The sequence below is a fragment of the Anomalospiza imberbis genome, chromosome 3 (genome assembly GCF_031753505.1).
Source record: "Anomalospiza imberbis isolate Cuckoo-Finch-1a 21T00152 chromosome 3, ASM3175350v1, whole genome shotgun sequence".
In the NCBI taxonomy this organism is placed as follows: Eukaryota; Metazoa; Chordata; class Aves; order Passeriformes; family Viduidae; genus Anomalospiza; species Anomalospiza imberbis.
Window position 1 is genome coordinate 31,588,130 of NC_089683.1, and position 26,839 is coordinate 31,614,968.

The 26,839-nt window shown below is 36.7% G+C and overlaps 1 protein-coding gene across 9 annotated transcripts in view; it reads right to left on the reverse strand.

Annotated features, from left to right (window-relative positions):
- COL12A1 (collagen type XII alpha 1 chain) overlaps positions 1 to 26,839 on the reverse strand; it is a 99,954-nt gene that overhangs the window by 39,518 nt on the left and 33,597 nt on the right. For 6 of the 9 annotated variants that reach the window (XM_068183845.1, XM_068183844.1, XM_068183847.1 and 3 more), the window contains 24 exons: positions 26,382 to 26,651; positions 24,258 to 24,524; positions 22,158 to 22,350; positions 20,455 to 20,576; positions 17,693 to 17,842; positions 17,487 to 17,606; positions 16,795 to 16,959; positions 16,459 to 16,605; positions 15,702 to 15,841; positions 14,437 to 14,566; positions 13,264 to 13,409; positions 12,868 to 12,997; positions 11,932 to 12,071; positions 11,037 to 11,166; positions 9,510 to 9,649; positions 9,116 to 9,248; positions 8,988 to 9,014; positions 8,535 to 8,677; positions 6,270 to 6,399; positions 5,278 to 5,417; positions 4,054 to 4,183; positions 3,232 to 3,374; positions 2,298 to 2,427; positions 1,262 to 1,404 (listed from right to left, as the gene is read on the reverse strand). In XM_068183845.1, coding sequence (XP_068039946.1) covers positions 1,262 to 1,404; positions 2,298 to 2,427; positions 3,232 to 3,374; positions 4,054 to 4,183; positions 5,278 to 5,417; positions 6,270 to 6,399; positions 8,535 to 8,677; positions 8,988 to 9,014; positions 9,116 to 9,248; positions 9,510 to 9,649; positions 11,037 to 11,166; positions 11,932 to 12,071; positions 12,868 to 12,997; positions 13,264 to 13,409; positions 14,437 to 14,566; positions 15,702 to 15,841; positions 16,459 to 16,605; positions 16,795 to 16,959; positions 17,487 to 17,606; positions 17,693 to 17,842; positions 20,455 to 20,576; positions 22,158 to 22,350; positions 24,258 to 24,524; positions 26,382 to 26,651 — 3,509 coding nt within the window. The remainder of the gene's footprint in view (positions 1 to 1,261; positions 1,405 to 2,297; positions 2,428 to 3,231; positions 3,375 to 4,053; positions 4,184 to 5,277; positions 5,418 to 6,269; positions 6,400 to 8,534; positions 8,678 to 8,987; positions 9,015 to 9,115; positions 9,249 to 9,509; positions 9,650 to 11,036; positions 11,167 to 11,931; positions 12,072 to 12,867; positions 12,998 to 13,263; positions 13,410 to 14,436; positions 14,567 to 15,701; positions 15,842 to 16,458; positions 16,606 to 16,794; positions 16,960 to 17,486; positions 17,607 to 17,692; positions 17,843 to 20,454; positions 20,577 to 22,157; positions 22,351 to 24,257; positions 24,525 to 26,381; positions 26,652 to 26,839) is intronic. The other 3 variants (XM_068183853.1, XM_068183852.1, XM_068183846.1) reach the window with 2 other exon arrangements.

The window sequence follows — 26,839 nt, forward strand, 5'->3', positions numbered from 1 at the left end:
ATTCAGGATACCTTAAGGGTAACAGCCTATAAGCAATTATCAGTATTTGTTATTTTGAATTACAAAACACTGTGAGCATCACAAAAACATAAATCAAATTGACTCTTCAGTCCCAACCCTCACATCAGACTGAGATGCTGCAGTTCTCCACCAATATTTCAATACTCTTTCCTCACAGACATATAAAAGTCATAATGATGTGGGTTTTTTTCTTGGCAGAAACAAGTTATTCTGAGAGAGAAGCTCTAAATATATTGACATATTAAAATGTCCCTATTTATGCATCCCTCAATCTCAACTTCCTTATGCAGCCATGCACTATTGCTCCCTTCTAATGAAAATGTAGGTATAAACCCAAAAGTGATCCTGCTCCATAAGGAAGACACAAAGCACTGAAACTAAGGGAAGTAACTTGAGGTATCTGTCTCAAAAGTGCATGCCAGTCAGTACTTGCTATGAATACTTGATTAAAATTTTCAGTTGTTTGACACTTGCTATTTTTATGGGTTGTCCAATCTTTTCTGCAAAGAAGATATGTGTGTTGACAATATGTGTGTCCTGATTAATGAGTCCAGTAGGGAATTTTCAAACAGTGAATTTTCAGCAAGTGCTATACAGTAATATAAAAGCAATAAAAATGTCATTTTGGCTGGTGGCAGTTGGCAGGAATTCTGCTATTGTCCTCTGCAGGTTCTGAGCTTAGATTTGCTAAATATTCTGTGAATTTTATAAGCTTGAGAATAACTTGTGTTATCATTAAGGTGCAGGAAATGAAACACACAATTCATACTGAAACTTAGAAGAGCAAGTTAGATGCTGAATCACAGTTATCATTGCTGTCTTATTAGACTGTCAATTCTCTTCAATTTATGAAATGCAGACTTATGTTTATTCTGTATCCTAGAACACTGACTTTGTAATGAATACAGTATGAAGTAATAGATGGCTATTCAATGCATCACACTTCAACAAAATGCCAGGAAGCAGATTCTGTTCAGAATTTTCTGATAAATGTGTGACTCGCATATTTAACATTATTTCACACACGTATTTGTTCAAGAAACCATATATTTTCTGTACCTTCATGGAAAAAGACCCCTGTTTTATATAAACCATGCCTTCCTAACATTGACAACAATGAGCAGAAAAGCCACAGAGCCTGCACAGTGTACTTCATGTAGAACAAGTGTCTTATTTTTTCTGTAGCCTAAAGAATTGACTGAAAACATCTCAGTGCTTACTAAGGAATTACAGAACTTACATATTCATCGATAGGATCTCCCACAGTGGGTGAATAAATGATTCTGTACTGCTGGACTGGCCCATCAGCATGGTCCCATTGTACAGAAAGGCTGTTTGTAGTCTCATCAAATACTCTCACATTCCTTGGACCACTGCGAGGCACTGAAGAATGAAAATACAGAAGGTTGTATGGGGCATGATACCTCTAGATCAGTGTCACCCTCATCAATTCAAATGTTTCCCTGAAAATCCTGAATAAATAAATATGCATGGAGAGATTAAGTCAATGATCATGCGGTAGTGCCTGAAGGTCTTAAGCAGAAAGAGCCCAATTGGAGGAACTGGAGCAGTACGGAAGGGAGAGCACATCCAGATGTGAAAAGTGAGCATCGACACACATTCTGCTTCTCAAAATCATGCAGACAAGTATAGCTATAGCCTGTCACATCTTCAAGTTTTAGCTGAATATGGGGATTTTACAGGGAAAACATAGAAGTAAAATTATTGTTGTTGACAGGTTCTGCACCATTATTTCTAGTATGAATTTTAAAGAATCTAAGGATAACCCAACCAAGATCCTGTGAGATAAGCTGCAACAAGGAGATTTTGGTGTTTAGGTGTCTGCAGCAAAAAACAAAGAGCTGGGGATGCCAACACATACAATTACTATATCAGACACTGAACATGAAGCCCTTTTTTTTCTACTGACAACTAATTCTACCCATCCTAATAGGCTTTTTTTTAAAAAAAAGATAAATTGTTATTCACCTGTAATTTGATTTTGAAAAGAGCTTTTTAACTCTTACACATTCAAATTAAGCTTATTTCACAGTTTAAAATTACATTACTAATTGTTCAAGTACCACAACTGACAGACAGCATAGCAAAAGTTCCTTGCCACAGAAGCTTATAATTGCTGCAGGCATAATTCAGATGCATTAATTCAGAGTTGAATTAAATAGCTTACATTATGTATAATTGTAACTAATTTTATAAGTTCTTCACACACCAGTTTTGACATATATTTCACAACACAAGTACTGACTGTCTCTTACATGTTCTTCCCTGTGCTTGACTTGGATTTCCCTCTCCATCTGCATACAGAGCTATAACATTTATTGAGTAAGCAGTGTCAGGAGTCAAGCGCTCAAGAATCACATCACGAGTGTTGCCTGGCACCACAATCTAAAACAGAAACAACAAGCACCTATATAAATAAAGTTTCAGCTTATACCACCTTTTTTTAGAAAACAATTTGAATGAAATATAGAAAAATTGCAAACATGACCATGTTGCACACTGTCCAAGAAAAATACCATAAGTTTAAAATAAACATGTAATATTGATAAAAATTCAACAGCAGTGAAAAAAAACCCAAATAGTATAAGGAGCTCTCATTCTGCAAAAACAATTGTTACTAAAAAGTCCTTACAATTCCTTACATAAACACATGTACATCTACATGTACAATATGGTGTATATTTTGTGTGAGTACATTCATGGTCAAAATTTTAAAACTGCACGTATTTCTATAGAAATCTAAGAATTCTTACTTCACACCTGGAGGTTACCTTTTTTACCCATATCCAGATTTCAGTGCTCACCAACGCCCAGAAAAGAGTAATGATTTGGGGTAAGCAGATGGTTTGGTGGTAAAATCACATAAACCTGGCATCTGGTTTCATAGTTACACAATTCCTAATAAATATCTCTTGGAAAAAAAAAAAGGATTTAACTCATATTTACCTGCAATATGATAAAGGATACTCAATCCTTAATACAGAGTTTTAAATGGGAGAGTCTTATTTCTTTCATTTATCAAATTAAACCTTTATTAACAATGGACTAGACTCCTATAAAAACTGTTTTCAGCAGAGACTCTCCTGGGCAGACAGTTGGCCTGAGTTTACTATTATTTTTTACACTCATTAAAGGAAGCAATATTCTCTACACACATTTGACTAATAGTATAAAAGCTAAATTACTTACAGATTCTGATGGCCTTGGGCCAGCCAGTGGAGCATAATTAATTCTATATTGCTGTACTGGACCTGGAGCAGGTTCCCAACGGACATTCATGCTGTTTGGTGTGGGATTGTAAACGTGAATGTTTCTTGGTGTTCCTCTCTCCACTAGATCAAGAATAATTTAAATTACATTTTAGAAAGTTGTTTGTGTAAGTTCTATTTCTAAATGAATTTACAACAGTGCTTAAAAGAAGCTGAAAAGCACCTCAGCCCAAGATAAACACATTACTTTTGTTAGCCCAAAATTTACAAAGCTAAGAATCTCCATGTTCAGTCTTTCCAAACTTCCAAACTTCTGTACCAAGCAGCAAAGTACGTTTGTACTGCAAATTGAAAATATGATCATAACACTTTGTTATCCTATTGTTGATCAGATATGCATGAAAAAATAACCACAAACTACACATTTGGGCTAGTAATGTCAGGTCAAGCTGACATTAGTAGCCCAAACTTCCTAGAAAATTTTAAGTACACACATGGACATTAGCATGGATTAACACCAATATTCACTCCTTGTTCACAAGGATTTCTACTAGCACTGCAATTAAAATTTTACTGTTCAGTGAAGTAAACACTAAATGTGCTGCACAACTTTTGGCGCTAAGCTTGCCTGGGTTAAGTGGTCTGAAAGCCTCCACACAAATAAGCAAAGGAAACAGAATAAGTTACAAAGCTGCAAAAATAACCAAACAGGTAAACTTTTAATGTAAAATCAATTTCTAATGATCTGAGGCCATTCATTAAAAAATCCTAACATTTTCTTGAAAAGGGCCATTTTACTTACAGGTGCGCCCAGTGTCAGAGGTACGTCCACCATCCCCCTCTGGGAAAACTGGAACCACAGTTACAGTGTAAGGTGTGTTGGGTTCAAGAGTCCTCAGGATGACATAGTTTGTATTTCCTGGTACTGTGGTCTATAAATTTAAAAAGAAAGGAAGGGTCAAGAAACTTACAAAAACATACAAACAAAAAAAATAGTTTAAGATTTTTATTTATCACTTACTCCCCTAACATACCTAATTTTCAGACTGGATGTGATAAAAACCTTACAAAAGGTGAAGCTTAAAATAACATGGTTTGTGGTATCTTCTAGAATAGAACTGCTTTTCAAGATTCTGTCTCAGACTTAATACAATTGAGTTCTATGCACTCCTGTATAATCCCTTACAGTTTTCTCCACTTTTGAGTCCAGATCCTGTTTTACTAATGAAAGTAGCAGAATCTGCAGTGATCTCTTTAATGACTACTATTTAGCAGCTCAGAGGCATTAAAATATCATTTTCTAAGTAAAAAAAAAAAAAAAACACATTAAATAACATCACAACATGCTAGTGACAAGAAGTAATGAGCAGCTCATGTTAGGAAATAAAACTCCACAGCACTTAAGAATATTTGTCATCAGTAGCACTTTAGGTGCTATTGAAACAATGGCATTCATGTACAACTCATTTCATGTGCACATTGAATTGCACTGATGTAGAAAAAGAAACACAACTGGGAGACAATATTTCCCAGTCTGCAGCAAGGGTCTCCTATTTTCAGGATTCTTTTAGCTCTTTAGCAATTAAGTAATTTCGGAGGATTAGAATGTGGATTTTTCAGCTTCCACAAATACCATTGAAGCTTACAGTCACATGACTTCGTAGCAGTAAAAATGGGTAGAAATGAAATCTGCTAACTTTATAACCTTTTGTACACCCTGAAGTCAGCTTTACATTCACACACAGTGCCCTAGGGATAAAGAAACAAAAAATTGTGTGTGGCATTAAATCCCATGCTAAGAAGTAATCACTGATGGTCTACTATAGGAAATAAAACATCTGTAATACATATGGGAGGAACTTCCATGGAGGTGCTGTGCATTTTCTCCAGGGTGGCTACGAAGAGAAAAAAAAAAAAACAGTGCATAGGCAAAAAAGACCTACTTCACTCAGCAGCATTTCTCTCACCACCACCATGAGCTGTAATTTATCTGAGATGGTTAGTGAGATCCACATGAAGAATTTACCATTTCTTCTGCACCTCCAGCTGTAGGTCCATAAAACACTTTGTACTGGCGAGGACTTCCTTCTGCATGATCCCATCGAACATTCAGAGTACTGGTGGTTGGGTCATAAACTAGCAAGTTCTTAACAGTGGTGAGAGGTTCTGAAACAGATCAATAAGATGTCAGAAATGTGGAACTCTATTCTATCCTTTTTAATGTCAGAACACCCCTCTGTAATGTATTCTTAGAAAATTTTAAGAATAGGTTTAGTAGCTCATGTTAAATGTTATTTATCTTCATCAATCAGAACACATAGGCCCTATCCAACACCACATACAATGCTAGTTAGAAAAATTTATTTCTGGACACTATTTTGGAATTATGCAATGAGTTCATTAGGATTTTTTTTTCATTCCTCACCAAACACATTGCTTTGTCCGACTTTCCATTGCAAGTTCATAATTAAAGTAAATGAAACTGAATTAATAATTTTAGCTTTGTACAATTCTTTAAGTAAATACATTGAAATGGGTTTTATACCTGGAGTGTCTCTGATAGCAAATCACTCAGTGATTTCTATAGCAGAATCAAAAGAATGCATCAATATAAAATGGCAGAGTCCTTAAGTGCATACTATGAAGGTCAGCCTCTCAACTGAAGGTGCTTAAAAGCACATATATATGAGAGTAACGTGCCCTCAGATGCTTTAAGATGTTTACTAAATTATGGCATAAAACAATTAAACAAATAAAAATGAGGAAGAAGTTCCATAGTAAGATTAGGGTTTCTCTCAGCTGTAAAAACTGGGCATCCAGTCAATGGCAGTCCTCCAGGGTTTGTATACAGCCAGTAGACTGACAGGTGTTCTTACTTCAGAAACTTGAAAGCCCCCAAAGGAAAAATGACAAATAGAGATGAGGTGAATTTTACCACAAGAAAGTTTTCTCAGCTCTTCTGAAAAGCAATACATTGATATTGTCTTGTACCTAATATGACCTAAAGAAATTACTTACTGGTTCTGCCTCGTCCTGTCATTCGGCCCCCCTCACCGTCTGCGTACATTGATGACACAGTAATAGCATATGGTGTGTCAGGCTGCAGCTTCTGTATCACCACACTGTTCTGTCGTCCCCCAACAGTAGTCTGCAGCAAAACAAATGGAAAATATTAAAATCCTTTTTATACTCTCTTTTTGTGCTTATTGCTACAGTAAAGAACGCAAGCATTTGAGGCACAGTGGAAAACACTGTGATGTGTCAAATGCTGCAATATTCTTGTGACTGACACTGACAGTAGACATTGAACAGTAGTAATATTTAGTACATATTGGTTTTAGCAAGTTTAGACACGAAGCCATTATTTTTTAAAATCTCCAAACTTGAATACAACCACAATTATATATAAACTCCCAGTTCTGTAACAGCACAAATTATATTGTAACTCCTATCATTCTTTGTACTTTTAAGACTATCTGCACATTTTCAAAGCCTATTCAGCTTACATGTTCAGCATAACACTTCAAATCATCTGCTGATGAAGAATTGACAACGGGCAAGCATTTACACATCTTCACATTTCATAGCAGTATATTATTTTAATTTACAAGCAGACTGTTTTAACTTACAATCAAAGGGGTTTTTTGTACTCAAGTGTATAAAGCTCCTTTCAAAGCACAAATGCTTTAATCATCCCATCATGGCTGCCTCTACATTTTAGTATCTGATTGCCGTTCAAAACCTGACCTTAAATGATCATGCTGGTCTCTGCAGTTCAGTGTGCAGATTTTGCAGACAATTTTTTCTGTCTTCAAATCACCTGTGATTCCTCTCGGTGCTGAGGCTATTAAAAGTCAGACAGGGCAATGGAAACCCCCCAGAAATTTATTTTAAATACTTTGGTGGGGACTATTCTACTGCCTACCCAGCACCTACAGTTTAATAAAATATCAGAGTAGCAAAAGAAGACAAGGCATAATCATCATATGACTGCAAGTCATTTGCAAACAGACATTAATTGCCATGAGTAGACTAGGAGAGTTCTGTGTGCTCTCCTTAAATAGAGGTTTTTTTCTCCAACGGCCACTGCTTGACTCTATAACAAGCTGTAAGCAATTAAGTCTATTAATAATATTCTTTGCACAGATTTCAAGAGGATGATCATAATTCCCCTTTTACTCCACTGACAGCAATTAATTACAGATGTTAATTAAACTTATTGCTGTTCCTTATTTATCTAGTGATTTCTCACTAAAATAGTGTGTGACTGCTCAATATACATTTCAATTACCTCAACCCAAATGCATGTTGTTCAGAAGAGAGTTAAAATGGGTGTGTAAATATACAACTGATTCTAAAGTAAATATTCCTAGATATACTTCTGAACATGTGTGATCTCCAGTTACAGAGGCGAGCTATGAATGTGGTTCTCATCTGAGACTGCTCCTCTGACTCATTTGACAGTAACCACAACAGCCTCCCACTACAGAATAGGGCATTTTTAAGTAGCCCACACTTCTGATAAACAGCCTGACTGAATTACCATTCCAAGGCTGTGTTGCATAGGCTGCCAGTAGCCAAAATCATTCATGCTGACAACACAGGGAAAGCTGGCTGATCTTAAAGTACTGTCTCTCCATGGCATTACAGTTTCTCATCATCGTAAAAGAGTCTAAAAAACCTTAAATACTTCATTAGCACATGTTTTGCATGTATTTCTCTTTGCAAGTGCTACCTCTGTGTGTTTATTCTGACCCTTGAGTGGTGAAAGACAGTCTCAACTGTTCACAGCATGTTCCATGGCAGTCTTCTGACAACATGGGAACCACACTATGGAAATGATGGAAAACTCTGACTATGAAAGTAGTCATGGTAGTTCATATTATTGATTGTCCTGATACCTCTATCTGTGACTTGTAGCTTTAGATGCTGATTGACTTATTCCTCAACACACTTTATTTTAGTTTTATCCATGGATAAACAGTAGGAGTTTATGAACTCAAAGATCTTTTCCAACCTAAATGAGGCTATGACTATGTGATTTTTGAGAAAACAGGATGCATCCAAAATTACTGCTGCTCAATTAAGAGTATTCTTACTTGGATTTGAAAGGGGAAGAAAAAAAGGTAGGATTATATACTTATTCACTACAAATATAAATCTTCATGTAAAAGGTAATTAATATATACAGTGTTGTGCTTTGAAAATAAATTATTCTAATGGATTACTTTGCAGAAGGTAGCATTTAAGGTTGAATAACTTTAGCACTTCAAAATTAGTTACCGACTGTTCAGGGCCATCCCCACTGATAGGCTGGTAAATGATTCTGTATCTCTGCACTCGACCACTGGCAGGATCCCATTTGACAGTCAAACTGTGTGAAGTTGCATTGTACACCTGAAGGTTTCGTGGGCCACTCTTTGGGGCTGAGAAGCATAATAAAGAAAAGAATAAATATGTAGCTAACCAAAGAGCAGAGACAAACACTTCATTCTTACTTTTAAGGCTGTATGAATGCCTGATCAAGAGCAGAATGTATTAAGTACAGGGGAACATAAACTGTAATGTTTGTAAAATAATAAACATGTGGTAATCTAGTGTTTAGTATTCTTCTAAATACACAATAATATTTATCAGATGATCTCAGCTTTTTAATGTCAACATTCATCACAGTTTAGAAAAAGAGAGCTATAAGTTTCCTTCAATAAAATGGTACCTGGAAATTCAGATTCTTACCTTGTGTAGTAATAGGTACCAAGGGTACTAGGAAAAAAGTAGAAAGAATTTTCAGTATTCTTGTATGTGTATGCCTTCTGTTTCAATAACTATGAATAACAACATGCAGAATCCCTTAATTTACTTACATGTTCTTTCACTGCCAATGAGGTCATCACTTTCTGATTCATCAGGATAGATGGCGGTAACCGAGATATCATATAATGTATCTGGATTCAAATTTTCAAAGACCAAACTATTCTCTTCCCCATTTAAGATAGTCTTGTGAAGAAATTAAAAAAAAAAAAAAAAGGAAAAGATAGATAAATAAACAAAACCGAAACATACAAATGAAACAGGCAAACAGAGTGGGATATAACTAAGTTTTTACTCAGTAACATTACTGAACATGGCTGTAAATATGCCTCCTACACCTCACTGAATTTCCAAGTTATAGACCATTTATCAATTACATTTCTTAGTTTAAAAATACACCCTCTGAAGGACTGCCCACAAAAGCTTAAGGTGGCTGTGTATTCTTACCTCCTGTTTTTCTGCTCTTCCATAGGGCCCCCATGTTATTCTATATAGAGAGACATCTGGAGCTCCATGATCCCAAGTACCCCTGAAACTATTTGTAGTTATATCTGTGATTCTGAGATTGACTGGCGCTGGCACAGGCTCTATTATGAGAAAAAGAAAAATATTCCACAAAATGTAGCTACAAAATAAATACAGTTAAACAAAGGAATTACTCAGACAAATGACGTCTGAGTTTAGAAGATTATGTAGAAGATTAATCTCTCAGCTACCATGCTTCTAATGACTACAATCAAATGCTGTAGTATAACCCAGTCCACTTACAGTAAGCAAATTATCTTCCTAAGGTCACATCATTAGGTCATTGTCTGATAAAACAGACTTCAGAAGAGGTCACAACTCACATATCTACTCAAAACAACTGAAGCCCTGGCTGTTGCATTTTGGAGTTATATGGAGTGAACATGAACTCCCATAGAAACAGGTCAAGTTCCTGCATGAGTTTCTTGCAAATCTTAAAATTCCTTCTATAAGCCAAATAAGTCACCACTTATTTAGAAAGAATTCACAGAGGTTAACTGTAGGTTAAGGAAGGAAAATATTATAGCCACTGGGAAAAATATGTAAATAGGTAGAACCAGAGAATTAAACTTGAAATAATTTCTTTGGCAGACCTTTCCTCTTCTTTCCTTACACACACATTCACACAAAACCACAGGTACAGAGCAAAGACTAGCACAACAGCAAGCAGGAAATCTCACAGGCATTTTTAAACACATCAGACTACCAAATGAAAAAATTAGAAGAAAAAATGAGAGAGAATATGAATGGGTTTTTTCTTCTTTTTAACACCAGATGGAGGGGCAGTGAAAAGGTAAAATTACTCTTCTCTATTGTAGCTTTTCTGGTTAACTACATTCTTAAATCCTAAGCCTTGATCAGGATGAGAACTTCCTTGATAGCTGCTTCCTCCTTGCAGTGTGTCACATCTCTTGTATGGAGATACCTCTTACAGCTTGTGCAGCTCCATTTCCTTGTCTCCATTTGTTGAGGTTATTCAAATGCTGCCTTTATGATTCTCTAAAAGTAAAGTGGCTTTAGTATTCCATGATGCAAAAACTCTCTTGGATCAGAGCCAGGATCGTGTCTCTCTTCTAGTATATGGCCCAGCTTCTTACTCACTTGCCTAGATTCCTGTGAAGACTTGCTAAACCTTTCCTCTATTGTCCTCATATTTTCTTATCAATTCTACACCTACACTTGTCCTTCAGTCTTTAAATAGAAATAGTTTTGCTTCAGTGGTTCTTCACCTCTCTGCAAACTGCAATGTCAGTGTTCACTGCAGTAAGACACAACTCATCTAAGACTCCTGCTGTTTATTATATTGCAAATAATGCTACAAGTACAAATAAAATACTTTTCAGATTAAATTAGAGCTCCACCTAAATTCAATAACATATTGCAACACACATAACTTAAATCAAACATAAGGCAAAAACAACCACAAGAATGATTATTCGGAAAACTTACGAGTGATAGCTTCTGCATTTGTTGGTATGGATTCCCCTTCGTCATATACTGCAACAACTTTCACATTGTACAATTTTTGGGAGGAAAGGTCAGAGAGAGTAATGCTGGTTTTGAGTCTGTCAAGTTCCACCTAAGAATAAAAATAGTGACTTAAAGAATTGTAAATTGCTCTATTTCTTACTCTGCATTTGGTCTAATGGCAGAAATTCCTGCACTGAAAAACAAAGAAGTATTCTGCACTAAATTTTACTATTTGCCCTTAAATTTACTCCTAAATATTGAGTGTTCTCTACGAATTCCTTTGCAAAACATATTATATCAGATACACGTAGTACTTGTGGATCATTCACTGCTATATTCCTTTGGAAACAAGGATGCAGACTGAGCCTTTGGAAAATTCTGGTTCCTTTAAAAAACATATTTAATTCTCCAAGAGCTGGTTTATGCCGAAACAGGCAGCACAATTAAGGAAAGCTTGTACATAACTAAAAGACATCTCTAACAATGCTCACACATGTTCTGTCAGTAGGCAAAGGGGCTAACATACCTTTATTCCACTATCCTGTCCTCTTAATTATAAGCTGTTCTCAGACCTTGGCAGTACGATATTTAAGCAGAGCATAGAAATGGCTATTTACCAAAAGACATGAAAATTCTTCAGTCAGTTTGAGGATTTTTTCCTCTCTGGAGGAGGAGGAGAGGAGGAATATGGGAGTACCCAAGAAATCTATCTTGTGCTTATTCAGTTTCCAAGAAATCCGTACCCTTTCCTGACTGCAATCACTATGAACTGATGTTCTTTACTCTCACTGGTGAGTTATAATACTACCTTTACTATTATTTTCGTAATCTAGCTTCTCAAAATAAAACTTTCATAGTACTTTAAAAATTTTACCTCCTTTACATCAGCATCATCAGCTATTTTGTATCTTAGGATGTATTTTCGAACTTTTCCTGGGGCAGGATCCCAAAGGACATTCATGGTGCTGTGAGTAACATCCTGAATTGTTAAACCTCTGGGTCCAGGCAAAGGTACTGTAAAAATAATGATAGTAGTAAGTGAATGCTATTCATAGCAGAGGTATAGGTCTCTCACAAATGGAAGTGAATTCTTTTCATGTCTTTCAGTTAAAGTCTTTTCAGTGAATAGAGGCAACCACTTTCTGACAAGTTCATTGTCCTGGGCATTAGATGAGAGAGTTCAGAAGCTTATTTTCCCAGCAATGAGCAAAATATCTCTAAACTGTGGTAGTTTCACCTTTGTAACTTATGAGCACAACTCTTCCAGAAGTAACAGGGACTAAGACCATAATGTTTGGTGACAATAGTCACTTTTCATCTATGGTTAATGGTTTAAAATTTTTAAGGACATAAAAGTAGCCATACTGCATGCATCTACACCAGAAGCATGCCTCTGCCAATAGGAAATTTTTAAGGAAAGGCATAAAAGGGAAGCCATTTTTAGATCTATTTTTTTCTTGATATAGCATGTTTCTTTAGTATTTTCTATGCTTTAGAGGATGTCTGAATTTGGGAACAAGGTTTCTAAATTAATACATACAAAATTGAAACCTTTTAAAAACACTGTGATCTCAAGATTTCCTTCATTATTTAAGTTAAAAATTATATTGTTCCCCTTTTAGTAGCTGGACCCTTCTCATTGAAATTGTCTTTGAGGTCTTTGGGAAATGTGTAAGTGGTAGAAAATGCATAAAACATGGTTAAGATGGTCTTCTAAATGAAACAGACGATATAAAAACTGTTGCATGAAATATAATTAAAATTAGGTGTTGCTGAAGCAATAACAAAGCAAAAATCAAGATGTCCATACACGTCACTTCCTGTGTGGTGAGTGGATCACTCTTCATATCACCAAACAAAACGTAAGCTGTTAAAGTGTACTCAGTGTTGGGGATGAGATCTACCAGCTGCACCTCATTCACTGATGGTCCCACACGCATCTGCGCATGAAAAATAACACACCATGTTTAAAAACTGAAGAAAGCAAGGGCAGAAAAGCAAACAATGATTTAGCTTCAAGGGAATTTTGTTTGTGAGATTCACAGTATATTTACGTTTTCCTGACTGATGTCATTGTATATAATATCCCAGTAAGTTCACTGCACTTCAAGAAGTGCATGCCAGTCTTTTGACTACTATGATAGTCTAATATTTTTTCTTAATTTAATTTTAGTAGAGTACAGGTAGCAAAGACAAGTTCTCTTACCTCTTTCTCTGTGGCTGGGACTGTAGCATTCACAGGTTCATATGTTAACAAATAGCCAGTAGCTCCATTGAGAGGTTCCCATCTCACTCTCATGTAAGTTGATCCAATGTCATAAACATTCAAGTTTCTAACTGAAGAGATTGGCACTGTCAAATAAAAATATATATTAATTTATTTAGTTAAGCATCTTAATATTTTATATCACAGGTCATACCACTGAGAATATTGCACATGGGTATTAGGGCATGTTATGGGTAGTAGAGAGGTGATGTGCAAACAGTGGTATTTAAATCCTTAGTATAAGAATGAGGTAATGGTAATAATGCTTTGAATGTGGCCACAGATTTTCTACACACACAGCTAAAACTCTAACAAGTCTGCACTAAAACATTTTAATCTTGTAGAAAGCAACATTAACTCACTTGAAAATTTAAATATGAAACAACATGACTGGCTTGGGATCTTAACAAAGAGGATTTTTGTCCTTTCCTTTTGTTTTCTATATTTCTAAAATTATTAAATAAATTAAAATAAATGAAAATTTTCCATGAAACCATGTGAAAAAGTAACATAGACTTCATAAAAATGATATACATTTTAAGGATTTTCGACAAGTCTAATACAAAATAAAGAAGTGAAATGAACAGCAGACATTCAATATTATTAAAGAGGCAGAAGAGTCACTCTATGTTGCATACAGCATAAATATACCTGAAATCAATGTAGACAGCTCACAGGAGAAACATAGCTGAGCTATAACTCATAGGAGCGGCATAATTGTGTTGAATTAGCTTTTGCTAATTAGAAATAATTCTGTCTGGTAGTAACAGGAATTAATTACATAGCATAAACAATTTGTTTATCATCAGATTTCAGGAATTTATAAACTCTGTCTTGTAATTCATGTCTGTTGTTCTAGTTTTGTACAGCCATGCTTTATGAGCCTAGAAAGAAACTGGGACAAATATTTTCTACCACACTGCAGTTTCACTTTGCTGAAGTCAAGACAACAAGGTCTGAACAACCAGAGTAACACAACCCAGTTTGGTAATTCAAATTAAATATTTTACTTCTGCTAAGAAGAAAGTCCATAGTGCTGAAAGTTCTACTGGACAGTTCCCCAGATGCCAAACTGGCTGTTAACATGTTATTCAAAACTCATTTCTAACTTACAAGTTGTTTCCCTGCCGATCAGAGGTTCACTGCTTTCATCTTCTACCACAGAAAACACATTAACCACATATTCTGTTTCAGGTTGCAGGTCTTTCAGAACTGTTGTTCTTTCCATCCTACTTACATAAAACTGCAAGAGAAGCAATGTAATCACTGTAAGAAAAATATGTTTGTAATCTTATCTCTAAGAAAAACAATCATTCCTTGTGAAACTGCAGAAATCAATGACAAGGAGATAATTCTGGTCCTAATTTTGTATACATTTTGTCTGACAATATAGCATTATTTTTGCAAAGTAAGCTGTAGGGAAATCTCAGATGGACACTTGTTTCAAATTGCACTGGATCTGCTTAGCATCACTTACAGTGCACTCTGATTTCACATATGGTTTACACTTCTGCATCACTAAAGAACATAAAGAATGGACAAGGGAAAAATTTGATAAAAAATTCAAAATCCACGATAATCCAGATGGTTACAGCACAAGGCATTGGAAACACCTTGTTGAACAGAAATGCCATGAAGAAGTCAATTTGTAAAGTCAGTGTGCACTGGAACAACAGCTCAAACTTTAATCAAAGGCCAAATCTTGAACTCTCCATGAGCCAAATATAAGATTTAAAGCCACAGTCAGAGATGGGACGTTCAGAAATAGGTACACAGAGGCACCTAACTATGTTTTTCTAAACACTTCATTTTCCTAGATACTATTCTGTTTGGTTAAAGACAATAATGAGCAATTCAGATTTCACAGGACCAAGAGTTGCCAGCCACTGGCTCTCTGTGTAGAGAAATAGCAACTACAAGTTTTATCCTGTGCAATAAACAGTTTGGAGTCATATAGTGTTAATCTAAGCACTTACAGCCTGTATCCCCCACTGTCTCATTCTCTACAAAGAAGGAAATGCATGAAAAGGACACAGGACCTACCCTGTATGGTCAGAAAATTTCTGGTACAGCCATATTTCAACTAATATATGACAGTGCAGTATGAAAATAAAGGAGTTACTAGAAATAGAAGACAACTCTTTATAAGAAATATATTATACTTCTGGATTCATGACATTAAAACAACTGAAGTATTAGATATGCTCCTAATTTTTGTAGTTTTGTGTAGTGTATACTAAGGCATGATATTCTTGACCTTAGGAACATTTTTAAGTTGCTTTTACACCCTGCTCAGCACAAATTCAGAATGATATTACCATGATGTGGAAGCCCAAGGTTATACCAGACAATGTAAAAGCTGAACATACAATACTAACCTGTTTAGGGCTACCTCCAGACGTAGGATAATATTCAACTCTGTATCTATCAACACTCTCAGGAGGTGGGCTCCATCTCAGTCTGAAAGAACGAGGTGTCACTTCTGAAATAACTAAATTTGAAGGAGGTGGCAAATCACCTGCAAGAGGGAAGCAAATTAAAAAGATATTCATTTATCTTATCAGAAGGGGAAAAGCCCACTTTGTGTAGTTGCTTATATTTCTTTTTCCTCAGGAATTCTTTAACAATTGCATGAAGAGATCGCTCATATTAACATGCTCAAGATTAAACAAGTTCCCTGTAATTCCTATTCTACCTTCAACAGCAGTGTTTCACTGAAGAACCATCAGCTAACATCACTGGTTTTTCATGCTAAGCTTTGGTTTTGGGCTGTTAGACATCAACACTTGAAAAGAGCAGAGCTGCTAAAATTTTCCTGATTGGATGAGTATTATCAAAAAACATGCCACAAATGAAAAAAAGCTGGCACACTAAGAAAGATACTTCACAATTCTGGGGAGAAAAAGAAGGCACATCCAGCAATGTCATGCTGTGTTAAGTAATAATACAGTCACTGCTGGAAGGAAAGGAAGGACCCCTGCAGGGTAGTCCAGGTGGTCTGCACAACTTCCTCACATCACCAGCTGAAAAAACAGCCCACAGCTAACACAGTGTTCCAAATAAGTAATAAAAAGGAACTAGCAGTGCAAGCATGTAAATGGATAAAGAATGAAATAGACTGAAAATGTGATGTACCTGGACCTTTCACACTGTTACACAGATTTGTAGTTACATTATCAACAATGGTAGCCAGGAAGGAGAAATCTGCAACATTGTAAGCATGGATGTCATCTGGATCCGTTGCAATCTGCTTCAATTCATTTTCATCTGCATTTTTAATACCTTACAAGAGAAAAACAAAGCAAAACCTGTTAGAAATTATGGCCATGAAGCACAATAGCATGCAATTAAGTCCCTAAACACATTCTTTGAATAACCCTTTATGTACTTATGTATTTGGCCACTTCTCTGCACGTTTAGCAGACGAGCAGGAGGGGGTTGCTGCAAGCCACCCTGTCACAGAATACTTACCAATTGCATACAGTTCTACTCCCTCATCTTTGAGTTTTCTTGAAGGGGCAACTACATCATCTTGTGATTTGCCATCAGTGATGAGAACACCAATTTTGCGAGCTCTGGGTCTTAAGCCGGCAACTGGTTTGAAGTTGTTTCTTAAGATGAAATCCAAGGCCATTCCTAGCATGTCACAAAGAAAGTAACTATCACTGTAAACTATTTTCATATAGTAGTCACAGTAAAAGAAATTAGTGCATCCTAGTGACTTCACTCTGACAACATAGTTCCACAGTTAATTTCCTTATAGAAGCATTTTGAATCTAATTGCAGCCCACCATCTCGATCACAGCAACTGGTACTATTCAGGTGCTCTCTTACCTGGTGTGCATCACCCTCCTGACTTCCACTACTCCTCCTTCTGGTTCCTGGCTATCTTTACCCCAACACTGACATGGAATTGACCTTTCTTCTTCTCATAGGCTCAACAGCAACTATGCTGTTCATCTAAGCTCTTCATCACCCAAAACCTCTTCTAACACATTTCTCCTGAGTTTACACGACTATGCTGGACCTCTTCCAACCATAATGAGCTGAACTCTTAAGTCCCTTTCATCACAGACACATTTGGGTTCACTGAATAATATCAGGGTCAGCTACTAGAATCATTTTCACTGGAGCTTAAGTGAAATCCTGGCCCAGTGACCTACCTGTTAGAGTATTGCCTCCTTTGTATGGCAAGTTGGCTACAGCCTCTAACAAAGACTGTTTGGTTCGGTAAGCATTGAGATTCCATTCTGTCCTGGGATCACCACTATACTGTGCAAGACCTGGGAAAAAAGCCATCATTTACTCAGTCATTCTGTGTCTCTGTAGCAGTTATGCTCCATTTTTCCTTCAACATATGAGAACTTACCAATCTGTACTTTGTCAGGACCAATATCAAAAACTTCAACAATACGGGCAATGAAGTTCCTGATGGTTTTAAAATTTGGCCGCCCGATACTCCATGAACCATCCACCAGTAGCACAATATCAGCTTCTGCTCTGGTTCTACATTCTAAACCTGCCGTGTCAACCAGAAAAATATAGCCTTAGCATGATAGCTTTCTTTCCCCATCCTTTTAGATGACATATGTCATGAGTTAGCTTCCAAAATAGCTCTAGTTTTATTCACTGGCACTCCATCAAGTATGACCTATTTGAGAGCATTATTCACACTAGTCAGTGGTTCCATGGCAAAAGCTATCTAAATTCCTACATGTATGTTTCCTTTTAAAAATAAGCCTTTGCAAATGTCAAGGCCAGTGCTCTCTATTGTCATGTCAGTGTCTGTTTTGGCCTTTGAATATGGCTGATAACTTGATTTCAGAAGTTTGGTACAAGACTACTAAATGAACCACTGATATGGCAGTAAGCACTATTAGATTATAGAATTTTACAGTATTTTGGTCTGTCACATATAGCTAAACTACTAATTAATTTTAAACCATGTAATAGTAGGATTAACAGCATGTATTACAATCACTTTCAAATAAACAGTATTCCTCAATTTTCAGGGGAAAAAGACATAATAATACGTGTGGTATAGAAGTTTGCATGTACAGCAAAGAAAGAGCACAATCCAGAGAAGACACACAAGCATAAACACAGGTCAAGAGATACAGAGGGAACAAGAACAAACATTTATATAAAGCTGCAATATTCTCAAAGGGTAGGAAGTTATTTCAGATATCTTCAGTTTACAAATTACAAAATAAAATATGCATCATATTGTTTTTATCACAGGGAAAATAACAAAATATTTATACAAAACAGAAAGACACAATAATTTTATCCACAGCCATTTGCCAAAAAAAAAAAAAGCCAAAATCCTTTCTCTCTTTTTTCCTGGAGATCTTGTTACCAGCTGCAAATTTTCTGGCTTCCTGCCATCAGAGCTTCTGGTCTTTATATGGAAGAAATCCCATTGAGAAAAATCATCCACACTCATCATAGTTGAAAGATATTGTGATTTCATATATGTTCCACAGAATTGATCCAACACTGTAGACTCATGAATATAACTATTCCATGTACCTGGGGGTTAAAAGCATGATCCTCTTCTGCACAGAAAATATAGATCTAGTCTTTAGTCAGGACAATAAAATCATTTGGGAGCAGGGTTTAAGTCAAACCATGTTAGCTCAAAAAATTGCATGCATAACTTTAATATGAAAGTTAAAGTTAATTTTATGTACAATAAAAAAGTTAATCTATTTTGACTTATATATTTCCTCCAACATATTATAGTCCCTCACATGGAAAATTCTAGTAAATGTGCCAGATCTAGGGTGATTTTTCCCCCCTTTAATAAATAATTTACTGTTACATTTGCAGTCCAAGACATAAATTCATTTTTCACATTAACCGTGACTCAAATCCATGCATTAATAAAACTAATTAGCTTAAAGAGTGCAACACTGAAGACAGAAATGAGAGCTGCTATAATGAAAAATAACAAACCACTCTTTGTGCAATTTTTTATTGCCAGCTTATTAAAGCTTTGGTCTAATGTCACTGATGGCCTGTTCTAGGGTTGTTTTTTTTTTGAGTTTTACTCTCTATTATTAGACAGAGTAGGACACCAACTATTTAGGAAGTTTCTCAAAATGTTTCAATAAAGTCATATACAAGAGGAGTATTTTTTACACAGCCTAATGTGGACTAAGCAAAAACAATATAGTCAGCTGTCAGAAACCTTTTTTTCTTTATTTAACTCTGAAAGGGCTTTGCAGTTAGGTTCTTTCTCCTCACCAAATTCTCTCTGATAGTTATGCAAGCATTGAAATGGCAGAGGAGAAAAGGCTTTACTTATTCATGTATACTTGGGTATTCAGAAGCAGACCTGCTTTTTTATGCTTTCCATGAAGGACTGAGCCCTGAAACCTTCTTCAGGTGGTATTATTGAAAGTACAGTGAGCACAAATATTAACATGCAGAGGCCTATTAACCACACTAAAGGGAGGTAATATCATAACATTCACAAAAACCTTGAAAGAAAAGTTTACTAGCTACACAGTGAGCAGCTCCCAAAGAGATACTGGAGAGCACTCTGCAACTGCCTTTGTGAAAAAGTCTCCTCCTACTATAGGAAAAAAAAAAAAAAAGACTAAACAATGACTGTGTTGAATATGAACTTAAATCATATACATTAACACTAGGACATTCCCAACTATCAGATCTTTGTTCATTATATCATCTTAGTTGAAAAGTTACCATATAAGGACAAGCAAAAGGCCAACAATCTGCTTAAAATTCCTTGCTCGACTCCTGTCAAGACCGCTGTAGATGAGCCATGATAGCTGTTCACAAATTTGACCTTATGTGATTTAACAGAGATGTGGACGGCTTGAAAATGCAATGCAGATAGCTTTGAATAATCAGCAAAACACAGGTTGCCTGCATTATCCTCTTTGCAAGATCATCTGTGGGATGTAGAGGACTAGAACTGTGAAGTGGGGCATGCTTTGTGGCCATTTCAGAACAGGGTTTATGTCATCAGGGAAGGGAATATAATGAATCCTGTAAACAAGTATGTATGTGCATAAGAAAAACAAAAAGGAAATGTAGTAAACTTTTGATCTTTTTTTTATCCAAAATACAAAACTGCCTTTTCTTCAATTCAGTCATGTTTACCTCTAGATAAAAATGGCTCCGTAGTAGTATCTGAAAGGGTGGTCATCTCTTGTCCAACCAGAGGGTTGCTCTCTCCTCCTTCAAACATGCCAAAAACATTTACCTTATAGGTAGTTCCTGCCCTGAAATAGTCAAAGAGGTGTACTTTAACTAAAGTCATTTGGCTAGTTAAATGCTAAACACTTCACTTATTAAATTGTCACAGGAAAAAATACCTCATGGAAAAGAAGGTGCTAAAACATGAAGGCCAAATACTGCCTCTTCCACAAGACACTGATATTTCAACAATTTAAAAGCTGATTTTACAGTCTATACTTAAATTTATAGCCTTCCTCATTCAAGTTATTTAATTCTGTGAAGAGAAATTGTCCAGGCAGCCAGAGATCAGGTTAGGAAAGCTAATGTCCTTATAGAATTAAATCAGGCCAAAGACATCAAGGGCAACAAAAAAGTTTCTATGGTACATCAATGATAAAAGGAAGATTAGGGAGAAAATGGGCCCCCTCCAGAAGGAAACAGGAGACCTGGTTACCCAGGATATAGAGAAGGCTGAGGTACTGAATTATACTTTTGCCTCAGTTTTCACTGAAAGGTGCTTCAGCCACACTGCTGGAAGGTCACAGAGGGAAAATTAAGGGACTGGGAGTGATGCCTGGGCTGCATCACAAGAAGCGACCAGCGGGTCAAGGGAGTTGATTCTCACCCTCTAAGCACAGCGTCCAGCTCTGGAGCCACCAATATAAGAAGGGCTTGGACCTCTTGTAATGAGTCCAGAGGAAGATCAAAGAGATGATCAGAGGGATGGAGTACTTATCCTGTGAAGACAGGCTGAGAGTTTGGGTTGTTCAGCCTAGAGAAGAGAAGGGACTGGGGAGACCTTATGGTAGGCTTCCAGCACTTAAAGGGAGCCTAAAGAAAGCTGGAGAAGCACTTCTAACAGGGGCATGTAGTGATAGGGCAGAGAGTAATGGCTTTAAACTGAGACTAGATTTAGATCAGATATTAGGAAGTTCTTTACTGTGAGGGTAATGTGACACTTGAACAGGTGGCCCAGAGAAGTTGTGGGTGTCCCATCCCAGGGCATCAAGGCCAGGTTGGATGGGGCTTTGAGCAACCTGACCTACTGGAAAGTGCCCATGGCAATGAGGTTGGAACTAGATGATCTTTAATGTTACTTTCAACACAAACTATTCCATGACCATGGGATTCTTTGACTTAATGATCCTATTTTAATTATATTTAGTATACTTGCCTAACAGATTTTGACATAGTGTGAAGCCTGCTTTAAAAATCCAAGCCTCTGAGAAAATGAATCGAGAGCTAAACTAAGCATCTTTTTAGAAACATGGAACAAGAAACTTTTGAGAGGAAACTTTAGAAATCCCATTTATTCTTCATTATCTTTCTCATATGTGAAATACAGAATACAGCCTCAGTCATATTATATCTTTGCCTCCTTCAGTTCCTGTGAGAACACCACAAGTGATGTAAATTAATAATCATAGAAAGAAACCTGTCAGGTACCTTTCAGAGATGGCATAACAGGCATAACATTTCATAGCTAATTGACAAAATTATTTGCTTAACTTACAGTAGATTTTGCCAGGCATTTCAATACCAGATCAGGATTAAACAAAACCCTAGGCTAAAGTTATTTAAAAGAAACAAACAAAACAAAAACCAATATGAGGTAATATTCATACCTGAGCTCCTCCAATACCACTGTGCTGTCATACGGCCCCACAATTAATTCTCCAAGACTTCCATCATCTTCAGTAGGGTGGAAAGTTACTTTGTACCCCTTCACTCTCCCAGGGGCTGGCTCCCAGGTTACTCTGAAACTTGACATAGTTGAATCAGAAGTTCTCAGATTTCGAGGTGGCTTAAAGGGAGAGGCTGAAAGGGTGGGAAACAAAAGAGTTTAGATCAGGTCTGCATATGGCAAAAAATCAACAAGTATGCAAATCTAGTATTAGTGACAATCCTAAACTCTTTGTTCATTTCTTTAGACACAAAGACAAGTATTAAGAGATGAAAGATGAGATTCCTGACACTTACTTTTGGCTATCTAACCAATAGGTACATGGGCTAAGTCTCTTGTTGAGGCTCCCTCTGCAGTCAGTGTACTGAGGGATAAATTGCCTGGCAGCTAAAGCAACTTCACCAACCACAGGTGTGGCAGTGTGTCAAAAACCAATTCTTCTGAGGAGTGCCAGCCAAACAGCTTGAGGTTTTTAGGTCAAGAGCAACTTCCTCAGAAGACTAACAGCTGCCCACTGCAGGGCAGTACTCACAGACAATGGTTAACAAGCTGTTGCTAGCTTCTGCATTTTGTGCAACTTTTGCTTGTGTGCAACTCCAATGTGCAGTCATGGAAAATACTGCATCAGTGTAACCTCAAAGTTAAAAAAAAAAAAAAAAAAGGGAAATTGAGTAAACAAAAAGCTACCACTATAGCTTTGGCCTGAAGGACAGAAGAAAGAAAAAATATGCCTTGTCCCTGTGCCTATGCAGTTGTCTAGCTATAGCTGAAAGATCATAAATGTCCTCAAAATGTGAATTCTGCTGAGAAACAGTAGATACACTCCTACTCACGAGGAAAGTACAGATTGTCTGTCTCATCTCTCATCATACTCCCTGAATTATCATGATAGCTTCAACTAAAAAGATGACTCAGGCTTCACTTGCTTCCAAAGAGTGTTTACCACAACAGTTATTTAGACTGAAAGCAAATGCATATCTGTATCAAGAGGAAGAGTTCAAAAATCAAAAGCACCTGGATGATCTAATATTTATCTCAGCATAATTTTTAGCATTAAACAACTACTTATTGGTCAAGAGCTGATCAAGTTTTCATGACTCCTTTATATCAACCACATTTTAGGTTAAGAAGAAACCTTTCTTCAGTAACTGAGGTGCTGATATCTCCACTGTTGGGATGCCTTTATCTTACTTCCTGTCATTCAATGTAACATATATTCAGAAAGCAGAGAATGGCATGAACTATCTACAGAGTACTTCAGTGAATGGAACTAGTGTCAGACAGGCAGAAACATCTTGAAAAAGATTCTCTTTAGGTAATAGCTTTCCATCTATGGAAGCAGAAAACTGACACTAAATCTGATTGATCTGAACATATAGAGAACATTTCCTTACAAAATATAAGACCAGCATCACATTCATACTAAAGGTAGAGTAGAAAATGAGTTTTGCTTTTACCATAAAAATGCCTTCATTGAGACTTAATAAACTTTTTAAAGTTTCAGTTTCTGAGGGAGAAGACAACCTGTCCAAAAGACCATGAAGTCAGACTTCCACAGATGAATCTTCAAAATCATCTACTCCCCCTTTTTAGTACCTTGGGTTTTCAACAGAAAATATGACCAGAGAAGACAAACCTAAATAATAGGATGCTGAGTAGCTATTTAATCAATACCCACAAGCAAAAGGCAAAATATGCAGCAGCTGACAACACTTAAGATTAAGTAGCCTGTCTTCCTCACAAAACACCTTGTCTGAACTTCTGATGACAGCATTTCAAAACAATTCTAATATTTTCAAACAGATTTTACACTGTACTTACGTCTTTTAATATCAAAAGCAAAAAGCTGTGTTCAGGCTATGCCACAGTGAAATTAAAAAAAAAATCAAACTCTCTTCTCAACTTATAATATTTTCTTCAATTTTCCAGTCAATTCATGATCTTGGCAGACTCCACCATGCTTTTCTATGTTTCCTGATTATTAATTTTCATAATACAAAAACTTGTATTATGAAATCCTGTACAATCTTAAGGTACATACCTGTTGTTCCTTCTCCTTTTCTTGATTTCCCATGTCCAAAATCATAAATTGGAACAACAGTTAGGTCATACGTAGTTCGGGGTTTAAGTCGCTTTAACACTATGCTGGTAGCAGGAGCATTTACTCTTCCAGACATTTGTCTTCCTCCGCTGCGTGCTCTGTAGTTCACACGATAAGACAAGACTTTCCCAGGTGAAGGCTGCCATGTAACTCTCATTGAATTTTCTGTCTCGTTGTCTACTGTCAGAGTCCTGGCATTTGGTGACACTTTTCAGTGTAAAAATATGGATAATTTTTTACTTCATCATATAGAGATTTATTCAAATGCATAACTACAAAATTTGTTCTGCTGTATTAAAAAATAAATCTGCCCTTTTTAAAATTCCAGTATTTGATTGTGGGGAAGACACAGGGGAATCTCACGGGCCATTGTTAATTATTTTTTAATTGTAATGGACTAAACAAACAGAAGTGTAGTTTTCACTACTGAGACAAAAAAGGGGGAAGTATAAATCACATGATGGCAAAGCATAATTGGGAGTTTTATTTAGTCATGTTTTTCATTAATCCATTAAATAATGGATTCAGCACTCTCAAATGAAAGCAAAAAATTATAAAGTCGTTGATTTTCATGAACACATTGTCCTATAGATTTTCTAAGTTTTGACTTTACAGGTCTGATAAGGTACTGGTGAATACCTAAACAGCTGGTTGTTGAACCCCATGCAAACTGTCCTTCAAATAGAAGTGAGTGACTTTCCAAATGCTTGGAAAATCACTCATCACAACATAGCATATGTGCTGAAATAGGCCCTTGAACTAATAAAGCATTTTCTTGACAACTGAAGCATTCAGCTTCTAAGAGATATTTTCCAGACTGTACAAACGGTATAAATAATTCCAAGTGAAATGACAGGTATGCAATGCTGGCTGTCAGCCAAAATAAGCCATCTAGGTTTTGGCAAAGCTGAACTCTCTTGGCATGGTGGAATCCATCAGTATTTCAACAGACAGTAAGGTAGGCTTTGTAGTTCCTGGGAATTGACAATTTCTAATTGTGTGTATACCAGTTTCAGGCTATTAACCCCAGGTCTGGGGCTATTGATAGGGCCAACAGCAATTTCCCCCAGTCAGCACACAGAGAGTCAGCACAAACGATAAGGCTATGCTACCCACCTAACCTGGAAAAGCTAGAACAGCTAGTGCTGCTGTGCTTGAACCAAGAAGGAAGCCGTGGGACAGCAGTCTGCTTTGACTCTGGGGAGTCAGCTCTCACTAACAGCAATCACTACTCTTCCAAAACCTTAAGAACAACTGCACTGGGTCAAGGACAAAGGTTAACGTAATTCAGCAGCCTGTCTCCAACAGTAGTCAAAACAGATGCTTAGGACAGAGCACAAGAACATGTAAACACACATGATGCTTCCCCAGAGCCTTCCCTCAGGCTTTGTCTTCACATGGCCCCTTCAGTCAAACAACAGAAATGTCAAGCCTTATCCAGGACATCCCTTCATTCATTCTGACTCCTTTACTTGCCAGTTCTTGTTATAAAGAAACAAGCCATCCCTAGTCTCTCTTTTTTTCACTTTGCCTACACTGAAGGAGAGGCCTGATCCTGCTTTGACAAATACAATATAATGTTTGGCAAATAAGAAAAAGAAAAGCCCCAGAAAGGCAAATAACAAACATTAAAATCACCCAGTGAGACTCAGTTTGAGGACTGTGAAGATTGGAAGGGCAATAACCTGGAAAGGAAACTCATTGATTCTGTTGGAACGCACCCCATCTTTCCTCTTTGCTCTAGCTGTATTTCCTTCACCTGATTTTTAGCAGTCACACCAAACCTATAAAGAGCTGAATTCAGAGTAATATGCAGACCAAATCATATCTTAACTTGGAAGTAATTCTTGCTGAATCCAAACCTATATGACATAGAAGAGATTTTTGTAGGGTTTTTAATGGTCCAACAAAATGTCAAAATTGGCTGAGCTGAGGTGGCATTTTGGTTTGGGAAACTTTTCTCAAAAAAAAAAAAAAAGAGGAAAAATAGGGTCCATTTTCATTAAAAATTATAATTTTATCAAAACCAGAATGTTACATATGGTGATAATGTATTACACTTACCATCAGTAAAAGCCTCTCCTTCTACTGGGTCTCCTTCTCCACTGCTGTAGGCTGCATAGACTGAAATCCTGTATTTAGTCTCTGGCTCCAAGCCTTCTATCACAGCATCCACTGTATTTCCAGGGACTCTCTTCTCTCGCATGGTATCATCATAATGTGATTTCCATATTATCCTGTAATGGTTCACTGTTCCTGGAGCTGGTGTCCATGATAACCCAACTGTAGTGTCGGTTATGTCTGTGGTAACCAAATTACGTGGTGAACCGCGTTCTGCAAGAAAGAAAACAGCAAATTCTCTCTTAAACACAAATAGCAAAAGTTAGCAAAGTACAAATGTAAAAGTCAAATGATCTTAAGAGCTTAACCAAACTTTTCCCATCAATATTATTTTCAATAACATACAATGGTAGTCCCAAGAGAAAACAGATGAAGGTTTCAACAAAATGCTTAAAGCTAAC